This window comes from Rhamphochromis longiceps, linkage group LG6, assembly GCF_057381845.1.
Source record: "Rhamphochromis longiceps isolate RC_006_pf linkage group LG6, R_longiceps_female_GT1.1, whole genome shotgun sequence".
NCBI lineage: Eukaryota > Metazoa > Chordata > Actinopteri > Cichliformes > Cichlidae > Rhamphochromis > Rhamphochromis longiceps.
Genome location: NC_140562.1, coordinates 10,463,427 through 10,490,409, shown reverse-complemented (window position 1 = coordinate 10,490,409; position 26,983 = coordinate 10,463,427). Strand labels below are relative to the sequence as shown.

At 39.0% G+C, this 26,983-nt stretch overlaps 1 protein-coding gene across 1 annotated transcript in view; it reads left to right on the top strand.

Moving 5' to 3' along the window:
- Positions 1-26,983, top strand: part of LOC146667516 (venom factor-like) — a 41,902-nt gene that overhangs the window by 2,712 nt on the left and 12,207 nt on the right. Inside the window, exons 6-29 of the mRNA XM_085409199.1 lie at positions 158-323; positions 576-646; positions 879-970; positions 1,366-1,448; positions 1,537-1,624; positions 2,533-2,635; positions 3,733-3,847; positions 4,724-4,839; positions 4,941-5,084; positions 5,245-5,457; positions 6,729-6,932; positions 7,240-7,395; positions 7,510-7,639; positions 8,350-8,418; positions 8,747-9,022; positions 9,639-10,014; positions 12,226-12,311; positions 13,239-13,378; positions 13,460-13,669; positions 13,775-13,835; positions 18,585-18,668; positions 18,753-18,956; positions 19,182-19,257; positions 19,521-19,683. Coding sequence (XP_085265325.1) covers positions 158-323; positions 576-646; positions 879-970; positions 1,366-1,448; positions 1,537-1,624; positions 2,533-2,635; positions 3,733-3,847; positions 4,724-4,839; positions 4,941-5,084; positions 5,245-5,457; positions 6,729-6,932; positions 7,240-7,395; positions 7,510-7,639; positions 8,350-8,418; positions 8,747-9,022; positions 9,639-10,014; positions 12,226-12,311; positions 13,239-13,378; positions 13,460-13,669; positions 13,775-13,835; positions 18,585-18,668; positions 18,753-18,956; positions 19,182-19,257; positions 19,521-19,683 — 3,426 coding nt within the window. The remainder of the gene's footprint in view (positions 1-157; positions 324-575; positions 647-878; positions 971-1,365; positions 1,449-1,536; positions 1,625-2,532; positions 2,636-3,732; positions 3,848-4,723; positions 4,840-4,940; positions 5,085-5,244; positions 5,458-6,728; positions 6,933-7,239; positions 7,396-7,509; positions 7,640-8,349; positions 8,419-8,746; positions 9,023-9,638; positions 10,015-12,225; positions 12,312-13,238; positions 13,379-13,459; positions 13,670-13,774; positions 13,836-18,584; positions 18,669-18,752; positions 18,957-19,181; positions 19,258-19,520; positions 19,684-26,983) is intronic.

Here is a 26,983-nt window from a genome sequence, read left to right as displayed (position 1 = left end):
GGTTGACAGAATGTAATCCAAACTGTTTCAAATTGAAATAAATGCTAAAGTCAAAGTGAATGAAAGAAATTAGAAATAAAATACTGATAAAATTCACTGACTGAGAGCAGCTTTTGAGAGTAACTGTCTTCTATATCACAATCACATCTCATCGCAGCTTTCCTCTGATTTACTGAATCGCGAAGAAAAGAAGAAGAAATTGGTGAATTTGAAAGTGACCTTTGGAGGTTTCCACGTTGAGAAGAGGCTATTGATGGTAACCTTTCACTCTGGGTACATCTTTATCCAGACAGACAAACCCATCTACAACCCAGGAGATACCGGTGAGAACAGAGGATATTCATTAAAACTTCAAAGAAAACTTCAAAATAAAGATGCGAACAATTAAAACAACTATAACATGACTAGACGAGATAGTTTTCAGGTTGAATCTTAAATAGCGTATTTGTTAAGGACTATTTTGAGATGATAGTGATAGTGGTTGCTAAAACGTTTCCAGTAGCAAAGATCATAAATAATAATTTTGTTTGACTGATTTAAAAGAAATGTCCACTTTCTTTTCCTTTCGTCTCCAGTTCGACTTCGAGCCTTTGTGTCTTCTCCAACCTTTAGGGCCTTCAACAACTCCATCGAAATAGATATTGAGGTGAACAAACCATTGATTGCAAATATAAAATTTTTTTTTGTGAATGCTGAAATATAAAATGGTTGTGCCAAAAGATGTTAAAAGCATCCATGTGACAGTACAAGAGGGATTGTCCTGTAGCTACATAACTTGGTAGCTTTTGTAGAAACTGGATTCTGGCAGTATTTTGGTGATAACCCTGTCATGTACTGAATGTATCAGCTCAAATGCTGACGTAGTTTCTGTGTTATAGAATCCAGATGGTGTGGTGGTTAAACAGGTCTCCAGGACCAGGGCTGTTGATGGGATCTTTTCAGAAACATTTCCACTCTCTGAATACGTCAAGTAAGTATCGACTCATTTGGTAACTATTTCGTTATATTACAAGCTGTGTGAAAGTTTAACACAGATGTTTGATAGATTCTTGGCTTCTAAGTCGTCTTATCAAATTTTTAGGAAGTCATCATTCCAGTATGATTTTATCTCATGCACATGGTTACTTTAGGCCACCACCTGCACCAGTTTAGATTTTAGAGTATCTTACAAATGCTGACTGGGTGGCACACAGAGTACCTGTTTGCTGCTTAATATGTGCAGCGAGTCAGCAAGACGAACAACATGGCAGAATGTTAGAATCTCAGTTAGGAAAGAGAAGAACAAAAGCAAAGACATTTTATTTGACCTTTACATTGTTGGGATGAACAGTGCGTTGGGTGTTGAGCAACATTTATGTCTTATAGTGAAGGAACATGGATTATTAAAGCAAGGTTTGACCACTGGGAGGAGAACACTTTCACCTCTCAGTTTCAGGTGAAGAAATATGGTAGGTGGAGTTATTATGCTAATCAAATGAATAATATCTTTCCCTGTGTTGTCTGAATGTCACATTCATTGTAATGTTTCTTTTTTAGTGCTTCCTGCCTTCAATGTTACCTTAACACCCAAGAAGACCTTCCTTAGCTTGGATGACAGTGAACTGGTAGTAGAAATCTCAGCCAGGTTTGTTTATTACACTTAAACACACCAACAAACTCTCTTACTTGTGACATCCTTTGGTCATATTTAGTCTCTAACTAAATCCTAGCCTTTCAATGCTATTGAAACCTGTTTATTTGTCTGACTTGTTGAAGCCCCGTGTCCCCACTCGTTCCCTTCGGACAGCTGAGCAGTTGTTGCTTTCGGTCCCAAAGTCACGGCTGAAACTTAGAGGAGACCAAGCGTTGTCTGTCGCAGCGCCGATGCTTTGGAATAACCTTCCTCTCCATATTAGACAGGCTTCATCAGTTCCAGTTTTTAAGTCCTTATTAAAAACCTATTTTTATTCCCTGGCTTTTAACTCTGTGGATAACTGACATTTTTATTAATTTTATTGCTATGTCTGGTTTCTGCTTTCTATTATTATATTTATATTTGTATTGTACAGCATTTTGGTCTACCAGGTGTGTTTTAAAGTGCTATATAAATAAATGATGATGATAATGATGAAATATTATTTCCATCACAATGAATTTTAGGTTATTTTATTTAATCTTGGGCTGAGTTGAGTATAAACTCTTCTAAACTCTTCCTTAGAAATGATGTCCTACCCTGTAAACAGACTCTAGAATTTAAAAATACAAATGTAATGACATTCTTAGCCATAAGAACATTCATGGTCATCATTTTCTGGACTTTGTATTTTCTCTGAAGCAGCACGTTGGGGCTTCAGAATACATATTTAAGGCTCATCTGCAATGCCTTAGTTTTTCTGACCCAGACGTTACGTCCATGTTTTTTACTGTCTGTCCAAGAGGTCATTAGAGCAACTGCATTTTCTGTGTTGGCTTCATTTGGCTTGGGAACTGTTAGATAGGTATTATAAACACACCATTGACTGGTGGATAACTGTTTTGAGGACTGTGTTTCAGGTACCTGTATGGAGAGCCAGTCCAGGGGACAGCTTATGTTGTGTTTGGAGTCAAGCTCAATAAAGAAATGATAAGATTACCTTCAGTGAAGCAGGTGTCAGATGTAAGTTTACTCTAAACGTTTACATTACTATGGCTGTAGATTTTGGCCTCTGTATTTCAGATCTATGTCAAAATTAATGTGCTTATTTGCTTCCTTTTACTTATCTATTATTTTTGTTTAGCTCTGGTGTTAAACAACCATACTGGGACAGTAAAAAAAAAAAAAGGTGACAAAAAGAGACACTGTTAGCAGCTACTTCTGTTAATAACACTTAGGCCTTAGTCACACAGGCCTGCAGCATCATATCTGGCAACCACCTGTTGCAAGGATAACATATCTATGCTTTAATCAGGTGTGAGTGGTTGGTGGCATTCACTGTGAAATCAGTTGTTAAAGCCCCAGTAACATGGGCCTGGAGACCAGCCAGTGACCCCTGGGCCTGCTATTTGAAAAATCTCTGTGTGACTGCTTTGGTTGCTTGCAGGTCATGTGAAAGACAATAGCTCACCTGCAAAAACCTACTCACCTAGCAGTAGTGAAACTCTGAACAGAGTAATGCTAACTGGAAGACACAACTTCTGCTCTCAAGATAGCATTCTCTGTCTTTGGTTTGTGTTGCACTTTTACAAGTTTTACTACGACTCAGAAAGCAAATGGGAAGTATTTGCAGACAACTCAGTGGGGTCACATACTGGTCACTAGGGCTGGGTGACTCAGACCATACCGGTTTATTCCATAAACCGCAATGCTTAAGTCATTTTTATCTATATGCAAAATAGTTGCAAGTAGTTTTAAAAAGGAAGTTGATGAGAGCCATGGGACTCAAACAATCGGTGTGAGTGCAGCTGGAGAACAAAAATAGTAATTTATAAGAACTTAAAAAAGTTCTTATAACCCCCCCCAAACAAACAAAGAAACCACCAAAGTCTTTGCTTCAACTAAATTTCAAATATTTCTTTGATGTATGAAGTTTGCGTACTCTGTGTACAGACAATAGCTTGCTGATGAAGCATCCTTGCCAAATGTCTTCATAAAGCATAGTGGCTGTAAAGAGGTGCTTGAGCCAAGAGTTTATATTAATAATTTTACATACTGGGTAGGCTAAATGGCCTTTATAGCTGCTAAATGTGTTGTCATGACTGTTTCTCTTCATGCAGCTTGATGGTGGAACTGTTACACTGAGCATGGAGGAGATCAAAAGTGCTTACCCCAACATTCGATCTTTGATCGGGAACTCTGTGTATGTCAAGGCCTCTGTGCTCACCAAGACAGGTAAACATGAAGTGTGAGCCAGAATTTCAGACAAACTAAAGAAAGTCAACATTTTGAACCACAAATAAATAAAACAATAAATAAAAAAAAATAAAATAAAATAAGCACATTTAAAATCCTGCAAATCTAACACAACGATAAAATGTGCTGTAAATGAGCAGATTAATTTCGTGTGCTTTCTAATGCAACTAACTCAGAATTTTGGACATGGTGTTAAGTTGGCTTTGTAACTGCTTTATCTACTCACATTAGTTGATGATCAGCTTGTCAACTTTGCCTTGCTCCTTTTCTGATAGCCTAGTAAGATCAAACTCTCCGGTGTGTTGTAATTAACCACTGCTCGCCAGGATCAATAATGTCTGCTGTGAAACTCCAAACTGACGCAACTTACGCTCTGAATTGTATCAACATGCCCTTTAGCATTCTGGATAAACCAAAGTAATCAAAACCTTTGACTCTCTTTAGTATCATATTATTTGGAAATGTAGGTCATGTTGCTGCTGCTGGGGGGAAACAGTTAAAATGCTGAAAAGCAAAATCCTGTTTATCTGCTGCAGTACTAACTAACAGCTCAAGCAACAATAACTGAAAATGGACATGAAATGGTTCACCTTTAGTGCACCTCCACACTGCACAGAACTCTTTTCTCCAAGAACCTTTTGATTCTGTGTTCCACCATGCATCTATCCTTTCTCTTTTACTAATTCTTATCAGGGGCGTAGGGGGGCTAGAACCAGCTATCATAGAGTGAGAGGTGGGGTACACCCTGGACATGTCACTAGTCTGATGCAGGCTAGATTCTCTGTGCACAACATTAATTACGTCAGTGGTTATTTATATATATATATTTTTTGGATTGTTTGATGATCATTACAGGAAGTGATCTGGTTGAGGCCGAGAAGTCTGGCATTAAAATTGTGGAATCTCCCTACGTCTTATTGTTCCAAAACATACCAAAGTACTTCAAGCCAGGCCTGCCTTTTGACTTCACAGTAAGGGTCATTCTCTGCATTTTCATTCTATTTGAATTAATTATTGAAGTTCAAATAAATATTGTAGTGAGCATCTAAAAAGATAGAGCAATCTTTTCCAGATTCAGGTGAGCCACCATGATGGTTCCATGGCTCGTAACGTCCTGGTTAAGCTGAACTTGCTGGACACCCCATTATTCGTGCCCTCCGGAACCACCAGAGCTGCCATCAACATGCCCAAGAATGATCAACCACAAACCATCATTGTTAGTATGACTGTTCTACCTCACTGATTCTACCTGTGTGTGTGATCTATTTTTTTTTTTAAAGTCATGAAGGCTAATAAGTTAGTTACATTTCTAGCTACAGGTATTGGTCTTAGTTTAATACTTTTTTCTTTTCTACTTGTTTGTTCCTCTTTTGCAGGCTGAAACAGCACAGGATGGCTTGAGACCAGAGCAGCAGGCAAAGCAGCAGTTCACTGTTTATTCCTACAGCACCCATGACCATGAAAAGAACTACCTGCATGTCTCCACAGGAACTACCACAGTGTCTTTAGGAGAAAGGCTGTCCGTGAAGCTCACAGTCAGTCCTGCAGATGAGTCGTTCAGAGGATTCATCAAATTTATCACCTACCTGGTGAGCTGACATGTTCTAATACACGTGAACATAAAAAAGAATGTGGGACAATCAGCTGTCCACAAAAATAAAAAATAAAACACACAGTCAAAGATAAAGCAAATACAAATATCTATCTATCTATCTATCTATCTATCTATCTATCTATCTATCTATCTATCTATCTATCTATCTATCTATCTATCTATCTATCTATCTATCTATCTATCTATCTATCTATCTATCTATCTATCTATCTATCTATCTATCTATCTATCTATCAAGAAAAAATATATCACTACAGCCGTCTTCTTCCGCTTTCAAGCATGAATGGCAAGGTCGTACTTTGATGAAGCCATTCCAAAACCTCTTTTTTTTGAGTCTTTGGGGGTGGACTTCATCTGTTTCATATTATAGTCCTTTTGCAAAACCCAAGTGCTCGTGAGCTTCAGGAAATAAACTGATGGTCAGACATTTTCCTTCAGGAAAGTCTTGTATAATTCATGGCTCCATCAAGTCATCCAGGTCCTGAAGCAGCAAAGCAGGCCCAGACCATCACACTACCACCATGACTGTTTGATGCTGTGCTAGCTTTATACCAGATGCAACAGCACTCACATTTTGTCTTGTGAATCCAAATGTGAGATGAACCTTTGTGTTCTTTTTGGTCAGCAGTAGTTTTCTCATTTGAACTGTCCCATGGATGCCATTATCGCTCAGTGTGTTTCTTATTGATGAATCAACACTGAATATGACTGAAGTAAGTGAGACCTGCAGTTCTTTATATGTTGTTCTAGCTTTGTTTGTAACCTCACAGATGAGCCGTTGATGCTGAGTTGTTGAGGCCAACCACTCCTGGGAAGGTTCTTTACTGTTTCAAGTTTTATCCATTTACGGATAATGGCTCTCATTGTGGTTCACTGGAGTCGTAATGCCTTAGAAATGGTTTTGTAACCCTATTCAAACTGATAGAGGCAATAAAAAAGTGTGATAAATATGCAAAAATCTAAGAAATTTACAACAGGACAATCTGTCGGATGATGAGTGTAATCAGGATGCACTTGAGCTCAATTCTAAATGGCATGGCGAAGGCTGGAATTACCTTTGTATACGTTTTATATATATATATTTTCATCTTTTAATAATAGAGTGTTGTGTTTAGAAGTTTAAGGTGAAAAATAAATGTAATCCATTTTAAAATAACACGACAAAATAAAAGTGAAAAGTGAAGCACTTTGAATACTTCCTCGATACACTAAATATATGTGTGTGTGTGTGTGTGTGATTCTCAGATTCTCAGTAAAGGAAAAATCATACAAGCCGGGCGCATGGATATAACTGGTCAGCTGGTCACCAGCATCGGGCTGATGGTAACACCAGACATGATGCCATCGTTTCGTATTGTGGCGTATTACACTATTCCCTGGATGGACACAGAGGAGGTGGTGTCCGACTCCCTCTGGATAGATGTGGTGGATTCCTGTCTTGGAGGAGGGGTGAGTCCTCAGCTCTCTCACTCACTCAGAAGGTACAGTGTTTACCAGCTGGAGGGTTGGTGGTTAAACCCTGCCACCTTCAGTCTGCGTGTCAGAGTATCCTTGGGCGTGACACTGAACCCCCAGTTACTCCGGGTGTGTTCATTAACCATTATTAAACTAGTCTTAAATTATGATTTTATTGCATTCTTAAATGTTTCTGATAACAAGAAAACCAACAAACAAAAGTTTTTTTTTTCTTTTCTTTAGTCTTTTATGGTTCTGTTTGTGTGTTTTTGGGTTTTTTTGCTTTCATTCTCTGCTATAGCTCACAGTGGGGCCAGTGGACGGCGCACCCAGAGACTACCTTCCTGGGAAGATGTTTCGCTTTAAGATAAGAGGTGACCCGGGGGCAAAGGTCAGCCTGGTGGCCGTGGACAACGCTGTGTATCTTCTCAGCAGGGACAGACTTACGCAAAAGAAGGTGTGCTTTTTTGGATTTGGAAAATTTCTGTTTTATAATATTGATAATAGACTGAAAAAGACAATTGCAATGCAGAAGTCCTTTCACCTTTTGTTAATGGAACCCTCTGCTCAGATTTGGGATGTGGTCGAGCACGGTGATATTGGTTGCACACGAGGGGGAGGCCGAGATGCCAATGGGGTATTTCAAGATGCAGGACTGCTTTTCTCCTCCAGCCGTGGCTTTCAAACCCCAAATAGGAAAGGTATCTATCAGCATGGAGCATCTGTGGAAAGTTTAAACTTTTTAGTCCCTCTTTACCTTTATAGCAGCTGAAGACCATGTTTCTGCCGCAAATCAGACCTTTCTACATCTACTAAGGCCATTTCTTCTACAATCTGCTCATCACTTGGGCCATCATGGTGTATATTACAGTGCTGTCTATTACAGTGCTGTCTATTACAGTGCTGTATATTACAGTGCTTTCTATTAGGCATGGGTTTAGCTAAAAGTTAGTATACTAAAACTGACTTAAAACTAAGATTTATACAAATCCGGTCCCATAAAAACTTGGACATTTAGCTAAATGTACATAAAAATTCAGTGCAATGATTTGGAAATCACATAAACCCATATTTTATTCACAATGAAAAATGCAAATCATTGCATTTTTATGTTTATTTTAAACAATGTCACAGTTGTTTTGAAATTAGGGTATAACTGGCAAGTAGTTTCAGTTTTTTACATTAAGTGTAGCAGGCATCCGTTTATATTTAAGCCAATCTGTCCCCTTATATGTCTTGATGAATTGAATTAAACCCATACAAAGCAGTAAACCTCAGTGCAGTTGCGCATCTTATTCTTCTCCCTGTGTTACACCACCATGCCAGATGTCTCAACACTTCACAAATCCCACCTTAAACCCTGATTATGTATACAAAGATTAATAGTGTTATTCTACTCTTCTTCCCCCAGCCATGCAGTGTCCAGGCAATGCCAGAAGGCGGCGCTCTGCTGAACTGCTGCGACGTAAAGCACAGCTGGGTGAGTGCTGTCTGTTTTTTTAGTCAGCTGAGATTAGCTCGTATAAATTGTGCCTGCAGTTTAACTCTGCTTTCTATGCTTTTCCACCTTGTAACATTAGTGTGAAATTTATGGCATCAAATAAATAATTAAGTTAAGAGAAGGTGAATTTCATTAAATGTTATGGTTAAACAGCAGATGCAGGGCAACATTATCAACAATTTTATTATACGCACTTTTAGACATTTAGAATTTGGCATTTCATTAACATAGAAATGGCAAAATACAGAGTATCATACAACTGGTGCTGACCCTGCTGCTTACCTCTCTTCCACCCCTCTGCCTCCAGAGAGTCACTACAAGGAGAAGCTGCAGTATCGTTGCTGTAAAGATGGCCTTCGGGAGATCCCGATGCCGTACTCTTGCACACGACGCTCCCTCTACATCACTGAGGGATGGGAGTGCATCCGGGCGTTCCGCTATTGCTGCGCCACATTGAGGGACCAGCCGTTTAATACAGAGATTCCTACGACACCATCACCCACTACAACACCTGTTCCCACCACCACTGCTGCTCACATTATTATGCCACATCGGAGAATACATCTCTCGCAAGAGAACTTCAGTAATTTCTATACTTCTTTCTCATCAATTTGGCATTCATATCTTTGATTTTAGCTTGATATGTCAAAGCTTTTTACATTTAATTTAAAATTTAGCAGTATAACAATAAAATAGTTAATCAAAAATAGTTCATATTATTATTTAAAGACATTTCTAGATTTGGCACAAATCTAAAACTTTGGGTCCTCTCAAATCAGTTTAAGGACATTGACCTCTGCTAGCTTACTGGGAGCTGCTTCTTAGGAAAACAGTCTGCTTGACATTTACTGTTTTCCTGTGGAGCGCCAGTTGCGGCATTTTGTCCTCTTTTACTCACAGCACTGAAACTCTCTGATCAGGGCAGAAGGCATCTCCTGCTCCATCTACTGAGATCGCCAATAGATTTTTGGAGTTTAAGAGCACCTCATGTTCTACAGAAACATTTTATTTATTATGTAAAAAAAAGAAACAAAAAAACATTTCACTAATTTCTCCAATAATAACTATGGATGTAGTCAACACCAGTAAAAGCTAAACGCTTATACTTTAATCACATCTTGATTGTTTGATTAACAATCTGCTGGGTGTTGTCTAAAACACTATGTGCATAACTGTGTGAATATATTCAAATATTACAGACTGGAGATATCCTTCACCTGGACAACCTGGACTACAAGGACGACCTGGACAACCTGGACTACAAGGACAACCTGGACTACCAGGACGACCTGGACTACCTGGACTACCTGGACCACCTGAAACTGAAGTATTGCGTTCATTTCCCGGCCAGCCTGGACCAATTGGGCGTGAAGTGTACCTTGAGAATTATGCGAGGAAAGCAGAGGACGAATATGATGTGCTTAGTTCAATTGCAAAAGAGATCATCGAGGAAGGCGAAGAGGAAGAAGAGTATACAGATGAGGCTGACGTATATCTGCGTTCCAAGTTCTATGAGTCTTGGATGTGGATGGATGTTAACCTGCCCAATCAGGCAGATAGAGACAGCAGAGACGGGTGAGTAAATGATTAGACCAGAGGTTACATCTAATGAAGACAAGTCTGATTGGTTAGTTAGTAACTTGGTTGTTTCAGCTGCAAAGCGGGACATGCAATTAAACCACTGTTGAGTACTTGAGTCATAAACAATGTTGGTCAAATTACTTGAAAATAGTGTGCAGCAGACGTTAATGTTTTTGCCACTTTTTACGGAATCAAACTAAAAGTAATGTCAGTACCTCCAAGCTTTAAACGCTGCATGTTGATCTACATACGTCTGTTGCTGCCACAGTTGTTTCACGTACTCATGTCATTGTCATGAGACATACTCACAAACACAATGACGTTTTAGTAACCATAACGCAGCGTGCTTACCGGAAAGTAATAGGAATCTAATTACTTTTTTGCAATAGTAATCCCTTACTTTACTCGTTCTTTGAAAAAAGCAACGTGTTACTTGTAATGTGTTACTGCCCATCTCTGTTCATTAATACTTTTAACTTTCCACTAGTCCGATATTTAAAGCATCGTCATATACTGCCTTTCTCTCCTACACTTACTTCTCACCCCTTCATCATGGACACTGGTAACAGCTTTTTCTTTAGTGATAAACCACCTGAATGAAATCTTAAAAATCAAGCACAGAGACAAACACAGATCAGTATCAGCTCTAGGCAAATCCACAGTTACCGCATCACAATAATGCAAATATCCGCCCTTAGTGTAGCCTTTGTGATTGTTCCCACTTGCATGTAATTCATATTAAACCAAATTTATCACAGTGTGAAAGCATGGTGGAGGAAACAGGTAAACTGAAAGTATTAGTTACAGATGCTTTAATATCATGTGGGCTCCAGTGGGAAAAAACTGAACTCAAGTTCAGTGGGTTGATTTGACTGCGGTGTACACTCTACTAGCAGTGTGTAACTCGGTTTGTAAAATATCATGATTCATCGTCACTGATAAAAATAGACAGTAAACCAGCGTTTCTGTGGGTTAGCAGGAACACAGTATTTCATATCCATTGACCTTTAAAGACTTTTATTGCACCTCACAATATAAAGGTCCTTGAGGCGAATACTGTTGTGTTTTGGTGTGATACAGTAAATCAAATCGAACTGAACTAATAGACTTTTAAACACGTGTTGCTGCAACACTTAAATGTCCGCAGTATTTGAAAAGTTTACAAGACTTGGCTTGAAATGCTGTCCTTCTGTCAACATCCACAGATTAATGGACTAATTAGGATCATCGCTCACTGATTTCTCTCAATCTGTCTGTCTGATAAAAGAAAAAAACATTTTTTTTAAGCGAGCGGGATCGTGCTGTTCGGTCAGTGATAACAGCAGAACAAACAGTTCTAAGTGCAGAAAACATGAACACAACATCATTCTGTGTTTCACCATCGTGACCATCGGTGTGTGTGCGTACACTCACAATGTAGCAACACAAATTCCTGCACTGTATCTGTGTCGTGCTTGCTCTGTGAAAACCATCTGCTAGTGTCTAGAACCAAGTTAATGTTTTATAGATTGTTTGCTGAAACTTCAGAAACCTTCACTGCAGTTTAATAGAGATAAAAGAGAGTGAGAAGTGTCATTTTTTAAACTGCACATTATTATGCCATAATCATAACTCGTACTACAGTAAACTGGTAGTTAATGAATTGTTATTGGCTAGTTATGTTTCAGCTAACAATGATAACTAATATACACAGGTGATTAGTAATATCTAATTCATGTTAATTTATTAGTCAGTGCTTTATTTTTTATATACAGCATGTTTGGTGTCATAGGTGGTAAGTTCATAAATAAATTTAAGTCTAATGACATTAGTGGAAAGTAAAATTCAGTGTACTCCATTATTCATTAGTTAATCATTACCAAATGTTATTCTTCTGAAATAAAGACTTCATGATAGATCAGACTCAAACTAATGGGATGGAGTTAGTGATTAAACACTGATTTGTTGTTTGTTAACAGCAAAAAACAAACAAACAAAAAAGAAAAACTTTACTTAAAATTAAATGTTCTGTGTATTAACTGTAAAAGGTTTATTTTTTTAAAATCTTACTTTAAATATATATTTAGACATCTATACTGTACACATTTTCTGTTGAGTATGCAAAATTTCTACATAGTATAATATAGTATAGCAATTGTCTACTTGTAGTTTTGAGCTTGGATCTATTGTAAGATAAAAAAAAAATAACATGGATCTTATCAACAGGCTGGCCTCGCTGACAATGGGGGACCCCTTACCTGATAGCATCACAGAATGGGGGCTTCTGGCTGTCAGTGCATCACCCCACACAGGTGAGATGACAGCGAACTGGGAATCAAAGTGCTTAACTGGTTAGGGACTCAGTTTTTGGAAATTGATGCAGTCTGGCTTTAATGGGAAACACGTTTAAACTTCCAGATAAAAAACGGTTATTTTGTGTAATCCCAAAAAAGGATGTTATCTAAAAATTATCATTATGTTTGATTATGGATATACTGTTACAACACTTTTTTTGTAATAGTGGTAATAATACACAATATTTATATAGTGTATTTCAAAACACATTGACATAATACTTTACAAAGTGAGATAGACATAGTGAGAGAGACAGGAGAGATCTGGAGAGGAGAGATGATAAAATATTATAAAAAAAAAACAACATAAAACAAGAGTCAGTGAGAAATGTATACAAATGTTAACTTAAGAGTGTTTTGGAAGATACTGTGATCAGATTTCCTCTATGAGGTTGTTCCAGACAGTGTGTATTTTATTGGCTCAATCAAGTGTATAAGGAGTTACAGTAGTTTAATCAGGAGGAAATGACAGCAAGTTTTACACTACCATGTAAGATTAAAGCATGATTTGTAGGGATGTCTTATATTAATAAGAAATATCGTGTCCTGGCAACAATCAAAAATTAACCCAATTCTTAAATTAACCATTTTAAAAAAATAAGTTTTGCTTTTCTATGTTTAACTAAAAGTTAAGGACAACGTTTTTCACATTCTGTCAACCACCAATTTCTCAGAGCAAAAGAAAATAATATACTTTCACACTTGGCAACAGAGTGAATGTGCTCTACCTCCATCACCTCCAGGTGAAAACAAACAGTGGCAAACAATGCTCCACGATTAAAAGTTTCCAAACTATCCTGTTTTCTATCATCAACCCGAATGATAGAGAAATTGTCAGAATCCTAATCCCTCACAGACGTTTTTCACCATCTTGTGAATCTGCAGGTTTCTGTGTTGCGGAGCCCTACAACTTCAGAGCGTGGAAACGTTTCTTTGTGGAGCTGAAGCTGCCATATTCAGTGGCGAGACACGAACAGGTTGAAATAAAAGCTGTGGTCCATAACTACGGCTCTGAGGAACTACATGTAAGATTATTGACTTACTTTTACTCTTTCTCATAAATTACCAGCTTCTTCTTCTGTAACGGCTGATCGCTTTCTGCTCAGGTCAGGGTGGTGCTCATGAAGACTGAAGGCATATGCAGCATTGCTTTCAAGGACAGACACACACAGGAAGTGACAGTGCCAGCTGGCTCTTCGATAGCTGTGCCCTACACCATTGTACCGCTGGTGGTGGGAAAACATCCCTTGGAGGTGATGGTGCTCGGGAGAGACATGACGGGAGGAGACCGTATCCAGAAGCTTTTACGGGTAGTGGTAAGTGACTGTGTGATGAAACTGGCATTTTCTGTGTGCTTAGAAGATAATTAATAAGTAACACATATCTTCTTGAATCAAAACCTTTTTTCCTGATACAAACAGCTCGATGGAGTGCAGAAGACTGAAGTTTGGAGTGTGGTGTTGAACCCATCCGCTGAGGGGGGTAAGTAGATGAGTAAGCAGTGAGGTATGATAATGTGTCATTCCCTATTTTATGACCACAGTTCCCAAAAGGTTGTGACAAATATGTAAAATGTAAATAATAACAGAATGTAATGACTTGAAAATCTCATAGATGCATATTCACAATAGAGTTATAATAAGAACATCGAATGTTTAAAATGACACACTTTTATGGAACGCCAGGACTGCCATAATGAATTAATTAAATACACCATTAAATAATTAATTAAATGTGGCAATAATTAATTAAAATTGGAATTAATTAATTAAATAAATAGTTATGACACATGTAATTAATTAATTATTGACACATTTAATTAATTATTTATGTATTTCACATTTTAATTAATTATTGACACATTTAATTAATTAATTATTGACACATTTAATTAATTATTTATGTATTTCACATTTTAATTAATTATTGACACATTTCATTAATTATTGACACATTTAATTAATTATTTAATGATATATTTATTTATTTCATTTTGGCAGTCCTGACGCCTGGCTCTCATCATGAAATAATTTTATCTGTCAGCCTCACCCATCAAACTCAGGGGGCGGGGTTAACGCTGATCGAGTCAAAACCATTGCTTTGGCCTGGTGGCCATTGTTTCTAGCACACAACAACCGGCATGTGGAAGCTAACAGAACTGAGCTTTGAAAAACCCTGTTTGTGTGTTACCAAATACCGTTTTAATATTTTTTTAGCCGAGAATGTAGTGGTTTAATCTTCATGTGTCTGGTCGGTTTGTCAAGATACAGCCTCTTTGCAAAAGTGTTTCGATGATTTCGGAGATGTCTGCCCAGTCTCACGGCAAAGCGTGGGATAGACCCGCTCGCCTCGCAAGCAATCCCACCGACAAAGCGCAGGCCCCGGTACACAGCTGTAGTAACCCCCGCTGACTTCTTTTACTGAGGTTATATTTATCGATGTTTTATTTCCTGATGTTCTTATGTGTCCTACGTGTTTCAGTCGCCAATTCTGAATTATAACTAACATTAAAAACATGTTTAAGGAGGAGAGAGAGCAAATAAATCTGTTTAACATCTGATCTTTGGGTTTTTGTTCAGTAATCAGCGTGACCTGTGTATAAACACATAAAAGAGATAACGTTGGTGTTTCCGTCATGTAGTAACTGCTGGCTTTAACTGTACAAAGGTTGTTCGACACTATGAAACACATACAGACTTCATGATGTTCGGCTAATATTTTTATTGTGAATATTAATCATGCTGACCTCGCTCTGTACACCACGCAGCGAGGTCAGCATATCCACGATATCCTCAGCTCCATGAGTTAACACAAAGTTTCCCAGCTGACTATCTAACTGCCAACTATTCCAGAGACGTGAAAATATACAGCATAAAGAAAAGTGTAAGAGACTCAGCAGCAGATTAGAATAACAGTTATACATTTAATAAATCACCAAATGAATCCAAGAAACGAGCAAACCTGTTCCGACAATTTGAATTTGTATTCCCTCAGCTGCAGACTCGCTGCTGTTTAAATGTTTGAAAAGGAAGATTAGATATAAAAAACGTCAAACATAGACTCAGTCTGCCTTCACATTTGATATGAGGCCAGCACGTATAGTGGCCTCAGCAGGCTATTACTGAAATACACGTGCTATATCATAAACTATGATATAAACAGGGAGGTCCTATTAACATGTTTAGTTTTAAAGGACACCTTCCTGCCTTTAGTCTCATTCATGAGCAGTATTAGTTTTCTTCTAACATCCAGAAGTCTGCACAATGTGTTTCATAGTTTGTAACAAGCCTTTGACAGGTAAACATAACATGACCGAAAAAGCAAAAAAAAAGAAAAAAAAAGAGAGAGAGTGTTGACATAAGAAGAGAAAATTCTCTCAATTATGGAGACAGACAAATGGTTCATTTATGTTTGATGTGTGTTTATTCCTCCCTAAATATCGTCGGTGAAGTTCGCCATGCATGTCAGATTTTCCTGCGCATTTTTATACCTCTGCCAACAGAGAGAGAAAAAAAAAATCACATTCTAACAGACAGCTGGTGCTTAGAATACAGTTGAATAACTATTAAAAAACAGATGATATTTAGATGATAGTTCAGTCTAACACATGTGCCAGTGAACCATTAAACGTCTGTGAAACTATGCAGTTATGAAACGTAACTTTAACCTCAGCCAAACCGATTTGCTCAGTTGTAAATAAAACAGCGAAGTAAACGTGACCCGACAGACAGAACCTGAGTGAATGAAGTCCAGCGTTTAACCACTGAGAGCTAAAACTCAGCTGAGGTTTGAAAGCTGTGTGCCGGTGATTGGACATCAGCCGCTGATAAAGCTGTTCGCCTATAAAGTGCTCTGTAAGGAAACGAGCTCCAGCAGCTCTGCGCTCGGGGAAAACACTATATTTACTTATCTTGTGCAGAAAAATGCGCTGACATCGCGTTATATCGAGCACCGGCTGCCCAGTTAAACTGTGACTATCACCAGGTAACTAGGCGTGTTTCTTGAATTAGCAGCAGGTGTTAAACAGCTGACAGATGAGGAGGAGGATGCATGCAGGTAAACTGAGGGTCTGTTGAGCTGATCGCTGGTTTCGTGAGAAAAATGTCAGCTCGTTCTTTATGTTACAGAAGCACAGAGACACAAGACCAGGCGGAAAGAGACGATCGTTCGGTGAAAATGAGAATCTGCGAATGCAACATGTGGAACACGGAGAGTGGAATATGTAAACAAACCGGTTAACGTAACCCCCTCGGTGCACTCTGCATGCTAACTGTTAGCAGAGCTAGTGAAATCTCTGAAAACATCTGAGCACTTTTGCAAACATGTTCTATGTTGACAACCTGACCAGACATACGTCGCGACATTCGCGGCTAAAACACTGTTAAAAGTGTAGCTGGTGACAGAAAAACGGGGTATTTTAAAACTACACCACCACCATTGCTGCTTGTGATTTGATCTGCATTCTGGGATAACTGGCTGCCCCAAGTCTACACAAGCAATCGATTTTCTAGGATCGACCTGTTTTGACTTACTTTGCACGGCAACCAATCAAATGTTAGAGAAGCTGCATGGGCAGCGTTAACCCCGCCCCCCGAGTTTGATGGGTGAGGCTGACAGATAAAATTATTTCATGACGAGAGCCAGGCGTCAGGACTGCCAAAATGAAATAAATAAATATATCATTAAATAATTAATTAAATGTGTCAATAATTAATTAAAATGTGAAATACATAAATAATTAATTAAATGTGTCAATAATTAATTAATTACATGTGTCAATAATTAATTAAAATGTGAAATACATAAATAATTAATTAAATGTGTCAATAATTAATTAATTACATGTGTCATAACTATTTATTTAATTAATTAATTCCAATTTTAATTAATTATTGCCACATTTAATTAATTATTTAATGGTGTATTTAATTAATTCATTATGGCAGTCCTGGCGTTCCATACACTTTAGTACTTCATGGAAAATTAGCTCATTTTGAATTTAATGGCAGAAGCACAGTTCAAAAAAAGTGGGAAAAGTATGTGGTACTAAACAAAACAGCTGGAGGAACAGCTGGAGACTAACTGGGTTTATTGGTAGCAGCTCAGTAACATGAATAGTTCTAAAACGAACAGATTAGGAGGGCGGAGGCTCACCGAGTTCACAAACTGAGTCTAAAAATTGCAGAAAAATTTTGCTCTAGTATCCCTCATTTATTTATCATCAGTTATCATACATAACATCATCTAAAAAAAGAATCTCTCTGCGTGCAAGGGGGCAGGGTTGAAAAATTGGGTGCCCTTGATCTTTAGACTCTCAGACAGCACTGCAGTAATAACTGGCATGTGATCAGTCCCCGAACTCACTGTCTGTGAATACATTTAGCTATCCACACATACTAGTTCCTGCCTCATCTTCTCTGTGCCAAACCTCATTCAAAAGAGACTCGATTTCTATAACTGCTTTGATTCTGATTCACAAGGTCCCGATTTGATTTGACTCAGACAGTCAGAAATGTTATAATTCTGATCATTTAGGACATCAGGACATATCCATGTTTTTATAATTAGCCTATGTATAAAAACAAAGCTGACACTAGCTGTTTGGTGGTTGTTGAAATAGTTTTGGGAGCGATTTCTAAAACTAAAATCGATTTGAATCAGGAAAATCGATTCTTTAAACCCACAACTACTTTTAACCACACGTGAAACAAAAAATCCAACACCCAGGACACCCGTTGAACAGCTAGGGTCTGGGATAGACTGAAAAACTCTCCAAAGAGAGGTGCCATCGTTTGGCATTGGGGTTGTTGGTCAGGCCATGTGGATCCCAGCATTGCAGACTGTTATTTCGGATGTAGAACGGGAAAACATTCCTCTCCCAAAAGTTCAGCAACTGGTCTCCTCAGTTACCAGACTTTTACAGACTGTAGTTAAAAGAAGAGGGGATGCTACATAGCGATAAATACAGCCCTGTCCTGTATTGTGTTGCAGCCATCAAATTCAAAATGAAATAACAATTTTCTTAAAATGGTGCATTTTCACATTTGATATTTTCTATTATGAATAAAATGTGGTTTTGTGACATTTGCAAATCTTTGCATTCTGTTTTTATTTAGATTTTATGGAACTGGGTCTAAAGTTTACCAAAGTTATGAGGTTTCACATTTATATCTGCTCCCTTTGAGTTTCTTCATTTTTAATTCGGTGTCAATATGTTTGCATCCAAAACAGGAACGCAGACAGTCCGTGTTGGAAAGATTGAACTGGAGTCAGTAGTGCCAAACTCTCAACCTGAGTCATTGATCAATGTCAGAGGTCAGTAACTGTCAGAGTGGTGAGAAGGATCAAAAATGAAACCAAGAAGGAGGCTTGTTCATGAAACTTCTTTTTCCCTACTAGGCAGCGTGTTAGCAGACAGTATTGAGAACTCCATCAACGAGGACTCTCTGGGATCTCTGATCAGGATGCCTGGTGGCTGTGTGGAGCAGAACCTAGCCTCCATTACTCTGCCCCTCATTGCCACCCTCTACTTAGACCGAACTGACAACTGGGAGAGCGTAGGCGTGCAGCGCAGAGCAGAGGCTCTCCAGTACATCAAGAGAGGTGAGACGAAAGCAAAAAGCGAAGAACAAAAAAGAAGGAAAGGGGGATTTACTGTTTTTATTATTTTCTATGGCTTAATTCTACAATAAAAGCTGAGGTTTGCAAAAGAAATCTAAAACCAGTTTGCAAAAAACTTTCTGACTAAGCACAAAAGGCTGGAATATGAACACCTAGTTATTGTCTATGTCTTTGTGGTTAAAACAGGAAATTCTTTTGTGTTTTCAGGCTATGACAATCAGCTGGCATACAGAAGGCGTGACGGCTCTTACCCGCCCTACAGGAGGGAAGGAGCGAGTACCTGGTACTGACGAATCCTTACATTCTTAGAGCTTTCAAGTATTTCAGTTTTGACAACACTAAAATATTATTTTTATTAGTCTTTGCGGTAGTGATTTTCCAACTTACATGTGTCACATAACAAAAACAATACATGTTTATTTCAGTTTTACTGTGCTAAACTGTACAGAAGTGAGTCAGTGAGGAAAATCAGTTTGAGATTCATAAATAGATAAATTTATTCTGTTAGATAAATCATATATATATGACATAGATTGTGATTGACAGGATCACAGCATATGTGGTAAAGGTGTTCTCCATGGCTCACTCCATCATGGGCATTGAGAAGCAACAAGTGTGCGACCCTCTGGTCTACCTGGTGATGAACAAACTCAGAGAAAATAAAGGAATGTATGTAGAGGACAACCCAGTTTACAGCACTACCATGACGGTGAGAAACACATGCACGTATACAGCCACACACTCACACTGTGAGGTTGGTAATCTATGTGGTTTCCACTCAAAGAGAGAAAAGTTTTCATTTCCTGGTCCTTGTATTGTTTCTCTTGTAAACTACACGTCTTCACGAGCATAACCTCTCAGCCTGAACACACGACTGAAAATCAGATGTGAAAAAGGACAAATTTATTCAGTGCAGCCACAGAAATGTAGAATTTATGGAGTGCGACAGAATAAATAAAAACTTTAATTGCAATAAATGTGTGTGGTGGGGCGTGGTTTGCGGTGCCTTGCGGACGCACCTGCACGGCATCCGCAATCACGCCGGCCGTGTTAAAACACGGGGACTCAGGGGTTGGTGTGTGTGTGATGTGGCGTGAATAAGGCACGGCGGGACCACGGAGCAACGTTCAGAGCCAACTTTATTTAATTCACGCCACACCACACACACACCAACCCCTGAGTCCCCGTGTTTTAACACGGCCGGCGTGATTGCGGATGCCGTGCAGGTGCGTCCGCACGGCACCGCAAACCACGCCCCACCACATACCCCCATCGCCCGATTGAGGCCGGGGAGCAATCTGGCCGAACCTACTTCCCCCCCCCGCGAACTGGGGCGAGACTCGGCCCAAAACATCGGCGCCCCAGCCCAAGCGACGGGGAAGCGTCCATTCTGGTGGCCGCCCGCGCATCCAGCGGCAACGGCGAAGCTGGTCCGGAGGTCGGCCGCGTAGCAAACGGACACGGCCCCACAGGCATGGCTGTGAGCTCCTGTACACAGGCGGCTGGGCAGACGTCAGGCGCGCAGAATCGACTGGTGGCAGCGAGGCTGGACTAGCCAGCCCGCCGACCCCCGGCTTAGCGGGGCTATCCCGCTCCTCTGCCTCCAACTCCGGCTGCGCAGGCTGCTCTGGAGCAGGGACCTCCGTCTCCTCGCACGGCTGCTCCGCCTCCGCCACTCCCGTTTGGAGCGGCTCCCCGCACTGCGGCTCCGCCTCCAGCAGGCACAGCCCCTCGTCCACCTCTGGGTGGAGCGACTCCTCTTCCTCCGGCAGGTGTAGCCCCTCGCCCGCCTCGTACTGGTGTCAAGCCAGCCTCCAATTCGAGACTTGCAGTCAAGCCAGCCTCCAGTTTGTTTTATGTTCCCTGTGTATTCAAAGTATTACGGGAATGGATGTGGAAACCGGATTTCAAAATAAAAGCCAACTTCGAGTGAATTAACAGATATGTTAAGAACATAATAACATATAATTTAGGCTTTTTTTTTTTTTTTTTACAAACTCTAATGTTAGATCTATATGACACAGCCTTGTACCCTAATTGTGCCCTGTCACTATCAAGGCCATCTTATTTTGGATTTCAAAGTAAAAGCCCTGTGAATCTTCATTTTTGAACTACTCTTTCAATGACTTAATAATGCTCTTAAAAGCAAAAGTCGTATTTCCAAATACTATTTGAACTTTATATCAACACTTTCCAACCACAGTCTTTTTACAGTGATACCATATCAATATCAAGTCAGTCTGATTTTGCCTTTCATAGTAATGGCCCTTTGAAATTGTCCATAATTGACTTAATCTTCTAACGATTCAAAATGCTCTAAAATGAAAAATTCTTGTTTCCACAGGGTAATTCCACCTTAGATCAACAGTATACAGCCCCACAGTGATACCATATCAATATCAAGTCATTCTGATTATGCCTTCCAAAATAAAAGCCTTTTTAAATTGTCCATAATTGACCTAACTTTCAGTGATTTCAAAATGTTTTAAAATGGAAATTTCCTGTTTCCACAGGGTAATTCCACTCCAGATCAACAGTATACAACCTCACGATGTTACCATATCAATATCAAAACATTCTGATATTGCTTTAAAAAATAAAAGCATTTTCAAACTGCCCATATCTGAGTTGCTCCTGGAACAATTTCAAAATGCTCTAAAATGGCACATTCCTGTTTCCACAGGGTAATTCCACTTTAGATCAACAGTATACAGCCCCACAGTGATACCATATCAATATCAAGTCATTCTGATTTTGCTCTCAAAAATAAAAGCCTTTTCAAATTGTCCATAATTGACTTAACTTTCAGTGATTTCAAAATGCTCTAAAAAGGAAAATTCCTGTTTCCACAGGGTAATTCCACCTTAGATCAACAGTATACAGCCCCACAGTGATACCATATCAATATCAAGTCATTCTGATTATGCCTTCCAAAATAAAAGCCTTTTAAAATTGTCCATAATTGACCTAACTTTCAGTGATTTCAAAATGCTCTAAAATGGAAATTTCCTGTTTCCACAGGGTAATTCCACTTTAGATCAACAGTATACAGCCCCACAGTGATACCATATCAATGTCAAGTCATTCTGATTTTGCCTTCCAAAGTAAAAGCCTTTTCAAATTGTCCACAATTGACCTAACTTTCAGTGATTTCAAAATGCTCTAAAATGGAAAATTCCTGTTTCCACAGGGTAATTCCACCTTAGATCAACAGTATACAGCCCCACAGTGATACCATATCAATATCAAGTCATTCTGATTATGCCTTCCAAAATAAATGCCCTTTCAAATTGAGCATATATACGACCTACTTTTTTAACGATTTCAAAATGTTCTTAAAAAGAATTTTGCTGTTTCCACAGGATAATTCCACCTTAGATCAACAGTATACAGCCCCACAGTGATACCATATCAATATCAAGTCATTCTGATTATGCCTTCCAAAATAAATGCCCTTTCAAATTGAGCATATATACGACCTACTTTTTTAACGATTTCAAAATGTTCTTAAACAGAATTTTGCTGTTTCCACAGGATAATTTCACTTTAGTTCAACAGTATACAACTTCACGATGTTACCATATCAATATCAAGTCATTCTGATTTTGCTTTCAAAAATAAAAGCATTTTCAAATTGCCCATATCTGACTTGATCCTGGAACAATTTCAAAATGCTCTAAAATGGAAAATTCCTGTTTCCACAGGGTAATTCCACCTTAGATCAACAGTATACAGCCCCACAGTGATACCATATCAATATCAAGTCATTCTGATTATGCCTTCCAAAATAAAAGACTTTTTAAATTGTCCATAATTGACCTAACTTTCAGTGATTTCAAAATGCTCTAAAATGGAAATTTCCTGTTTCCACAGGGTAATTCCACTTTAGATCAACAGTATACAGCCCCACAGTGATACCATATTAATATCAAGTCATTCTGATTATGCCTTCCAAAATAAAAGACTTTTCAAATTGCCAAGATACGACCTACTCTTTTAACCTGACGATGTTACCACATCAATATCAAGTCATTCTGATTTTGCCTTCCAAAATAAAAGACTTTTCAAATTGCCAAGATACGACCTACTCTTTTAAAGATTTCAAAATGCTCTAAAAGTGAAAATTGCTGTTTCCACAGGATAATTTCACTTTAGGTCAACAGTATACAACCTCACGATGTTACCATATCAATTTCAAGTAATTCTGATTATGCCTTCCAAAATAATGGCCTGTTGAAAATGCCCATAATTTACCTAACTTTCAGTGATTTCAGAATGCTCTAAAAAGGAAGATTTCAGTTTCCACAGGGTAATTCCACTTTAGATCAACAGTATACAACCTCACGATGTTACCATGTCAATTTCAAGTCAGTCTGATTTTGCTTTTCAAAATAAAAGCTTTTTCAATTTGCCCATATATGACTTACTCTTGGAGCGAATTCAAAATGCTCTAAGATGGAAAATTGCTGTTTCCACAGCATAATTCCACTTTAGATCAATAGTATCCAACCCCACAGTGATACCATATCAATATCAAATCAGTCTGATGTTGCCTTCCAAAATAAAAGACTTTTCAAATTGCCGATATACGACCTACTCTTTTAAAGAATTCAGAACGCTCTAAAAATGAAACTTGCTCTTTCCACAGGATGAATCCATGTTAGATCAAAAGTGTACATCCACACCATGGTACTACTTCAATTTCAAGTCACTCTGATTTTGCCTTCCAAAATAAAAGTATTTTCAAATTGCCCGTAGACGACCTACTCGTTTAACGATTTCAAAATGCTCTTAAATTGAAAGATGCTGTTTCCACAGACTTAAAATATAAACGTACTATCAATTACATCCTAGTGGCAATTTCAGCTTCCTTTTACATCATCTTTATGATTCAATTCTGTCATAATCAATTGAGCCTGATTTTGCTTTTCAAAATGAAAACCCAATATGTGTTGAAACAGCAATTTTCATTTTTAAAACATTCTGAAATAATTGAAAGAGTATATCACATATGGACAAATTCGACGGGCCATTAATTTGAAAGGCGAAATCAGACCAACATGAAATTTACATGGTTTTACTGTCGGGTTGGATACTGTTGATCTAAAGTGGAATTATCCTGTGGAAACAGCATCTTTCAATTTAAGAGCATTTTGAAATCGTTAAACGAGTAGGTCGTCTACGGGCAATTTGAAAATACTTTTATTTTGGAAGGCAAAATCAGAGTGACTTGATCTTAACATCGTATCTCTGTGGGGTTGTATACTGTTGATCTAAAGTGGAATTACCCTGTGGAAACTGAAATCTTCCTTTTTAGAGCATTCTGAAATCACTGAAAGTTAGGTAAATTATGGGCATTTTCAACAGGCCATTATTTTGGAAGGCATAATCAGAATTACTTGAAATTGATATGGTAACATCGTGAGGTTGTATACTGTTGACCTAAAGTGAAATTATCCTGTGGAAACAGCAATTTTCACTTTTAGAGCATTTTGAAATCTTTAAAAGAGTAGGTCGTATCTTGGCAATTTGAAAAGTCTTTTATTTTGGAAGGCAAAATCAGAATGACTTGATATTGATATGGTATCACTGTGGGGCTGTATACTGTTGATCTGGAGTAGAATTATCCTGTGGAAACACGAAATTTCCATTTTAGAGCATTTTGAAATCACTGAAAGTTAGGTCAATTGTGGACAATTTGAAAAGGCTTTTACTTTGGAAGGCAAAATCAGAATGACTTGATATTAATATGGTATCACTGTGGGGCTGTATACTGTTGATCTAAAGTGGAATTACCCTGTGGAAACAGGAAATTTCCATTTTAGAGCATTTTGAAATCACTGAAAGTTAGGTCAATTATGGACAATTTAAAAAGGCTTTTATTTTGGAAGGCATAATCAGAATGACTTGATATTGATATGGTATCACTGTGGGGCTGTATACTGTTGATCTAAGGTGGAGTTACCCTGTGGAAACAAGAATTTTTCATTTTAGAGCATTTTGAATCGTTAGAAGATTAAGTCAATTATGGACAATTTCAAAGGGCCATTACTATGAAAGGCAAAATCAGACTGACTTGATATTGATATGGTATCACTGTAAAAAGACTGTGGTTGGAAAGTGTTGATATAAAGTTCAAATAGTATTTGGAAATACGACTTTTGCTTTTAAGAGCATTATTAAGTCATTGAAAGAGTAGTTCAAAAATGAAGATTCACAGGGCTTTTACTTTGAAATCCAAAATAAGATGGCCTTGATAGTGACAGGGCACAATTAGGGTACAAGGCTGTGTCATATAGATCTAACATTAGAGTTTGTAAAAAAAAAAAAAAAAAGCCTAAATTATATGTTATTATGTTCTTAACATATCTGTTAATTCACTCGAAGTTGGCTTTTATTTTGAAATCCGGTTTCCACATCCATTCCCGTAATACTTTGAATACACAGGGAACATAAAACAAACTGGAGGCTGGCTTGACTGCAAGTCTCGAATTGGAGGCTGGCTTGACACAAGTCGCCTCGTCCTCCGCCTCCGATTGGAGCGGCTCCTCCACCGCTCCCGGCAGGAGCAGCCCTTCACCCGGCTGCTCCTCCTCCGGCAGGCTCGGACCCCCGCGTGACTCGTCCACCACCTCCGGCTGCCGAGGTGCCCCACACGGCTCCTCCACCGCTTCACTGTCCTCGGGACACACTTGTGGGGGTGGCGCCCAGGCCCAGAGCAGCGCCACCAGCTCCCCAATCCTTTCCAGGTGGCGCTCGGACCGGTCCTGCAGCTCTTCCTGCTGGCGACGCACCTCCGCCGCCTGCTCCCGCTGGGCGGCCGCCATTTCGGCCACCCTCCGGGCCAGCTCCTCCATTCCCTGACTCCGATACGGACCCGCCGTGCTGCCTCCTGGGTTTCGGCACCAATGTGGCGTGAATAAGGCACGGCGGGACCACGGAGCAACGTTCAGAGCCAACTTTATTTAATTCACGTCACACCACACACACACCAACCCCTGAGTCCCCGTGTTTTAACACGGCCGGCGTGATTGCGGATGCCGTGCAGGTGCGTCCGCACGGCACCGCAAATCACGCCCCACCACAATGTGTAATAACATAATAAGCTGTTTCATTATGATAGCTATTACAGCTAAGTTTATCAAATTTAAACCATTCAGACAAACTGTAACTTGGAAAATAAACATCAGTCTATTGATCCGTCCATCCGTCCGTCTGTCTTGTGGGCAGTCGTCTAAGCAGAGAAGCCCAGACGTTCTTTCTTTCAGTCATGACCCAGAGCTCATGACCAGATGGCACAACAGGTTAGATATCCATCCTCCCACAGTGCTCCCTACATGATCCCCTAAGAGACACGGTTGATGCCTTCTCCAAGAAGATGTAGACTGGTTGGGCAGAATCCCTTATCCTTTACAGATTAAAGAGCTGTTCTTGTGATCCATAACCCAGGCAAAAACTATATTGTTCCCTCTGAATCTGAGATTCAACCACAGCGTGGACTCTCCTATGGAGAACTGGGAGTCAATCCACCAACCTTCTGATTGGTAGATGGCCTGTTGTACCATCGCTTACACCTGTAAATGTGAGTGTTAATTGTTGTCTGAATCTGTACTGTCGGTAGGATATATGGGCTCAGATTGTGGTCATAAATATTTTGTACTTGTAAATCAGGATTTGTATGTGTAAAAAGAATTTGTGTGTGCGTAAAAAAGATTTGTGTGTGGACTTAGCCAAAAAATACGTGTGAAACTCTGCACTCAAGTTTCAAGTTACAAGTACAAATTTTGACCCTATTTTTCTTCCTTTCATCTGATTGGCCAATGTCATGTCAATCACAAATTTAACAATCCAATCGGAGAACAGATGGGTTTGGCTATTGGAGGGGTGCTTTATAGAGCTGCTTTATGGTCCTTTCACATTGTACAAAATATTTATGACCACAATTTGAGCCCATAAGGATAGATGGATAAAATACATGCAGGCACATATATGAAGTAAAAACTACACCT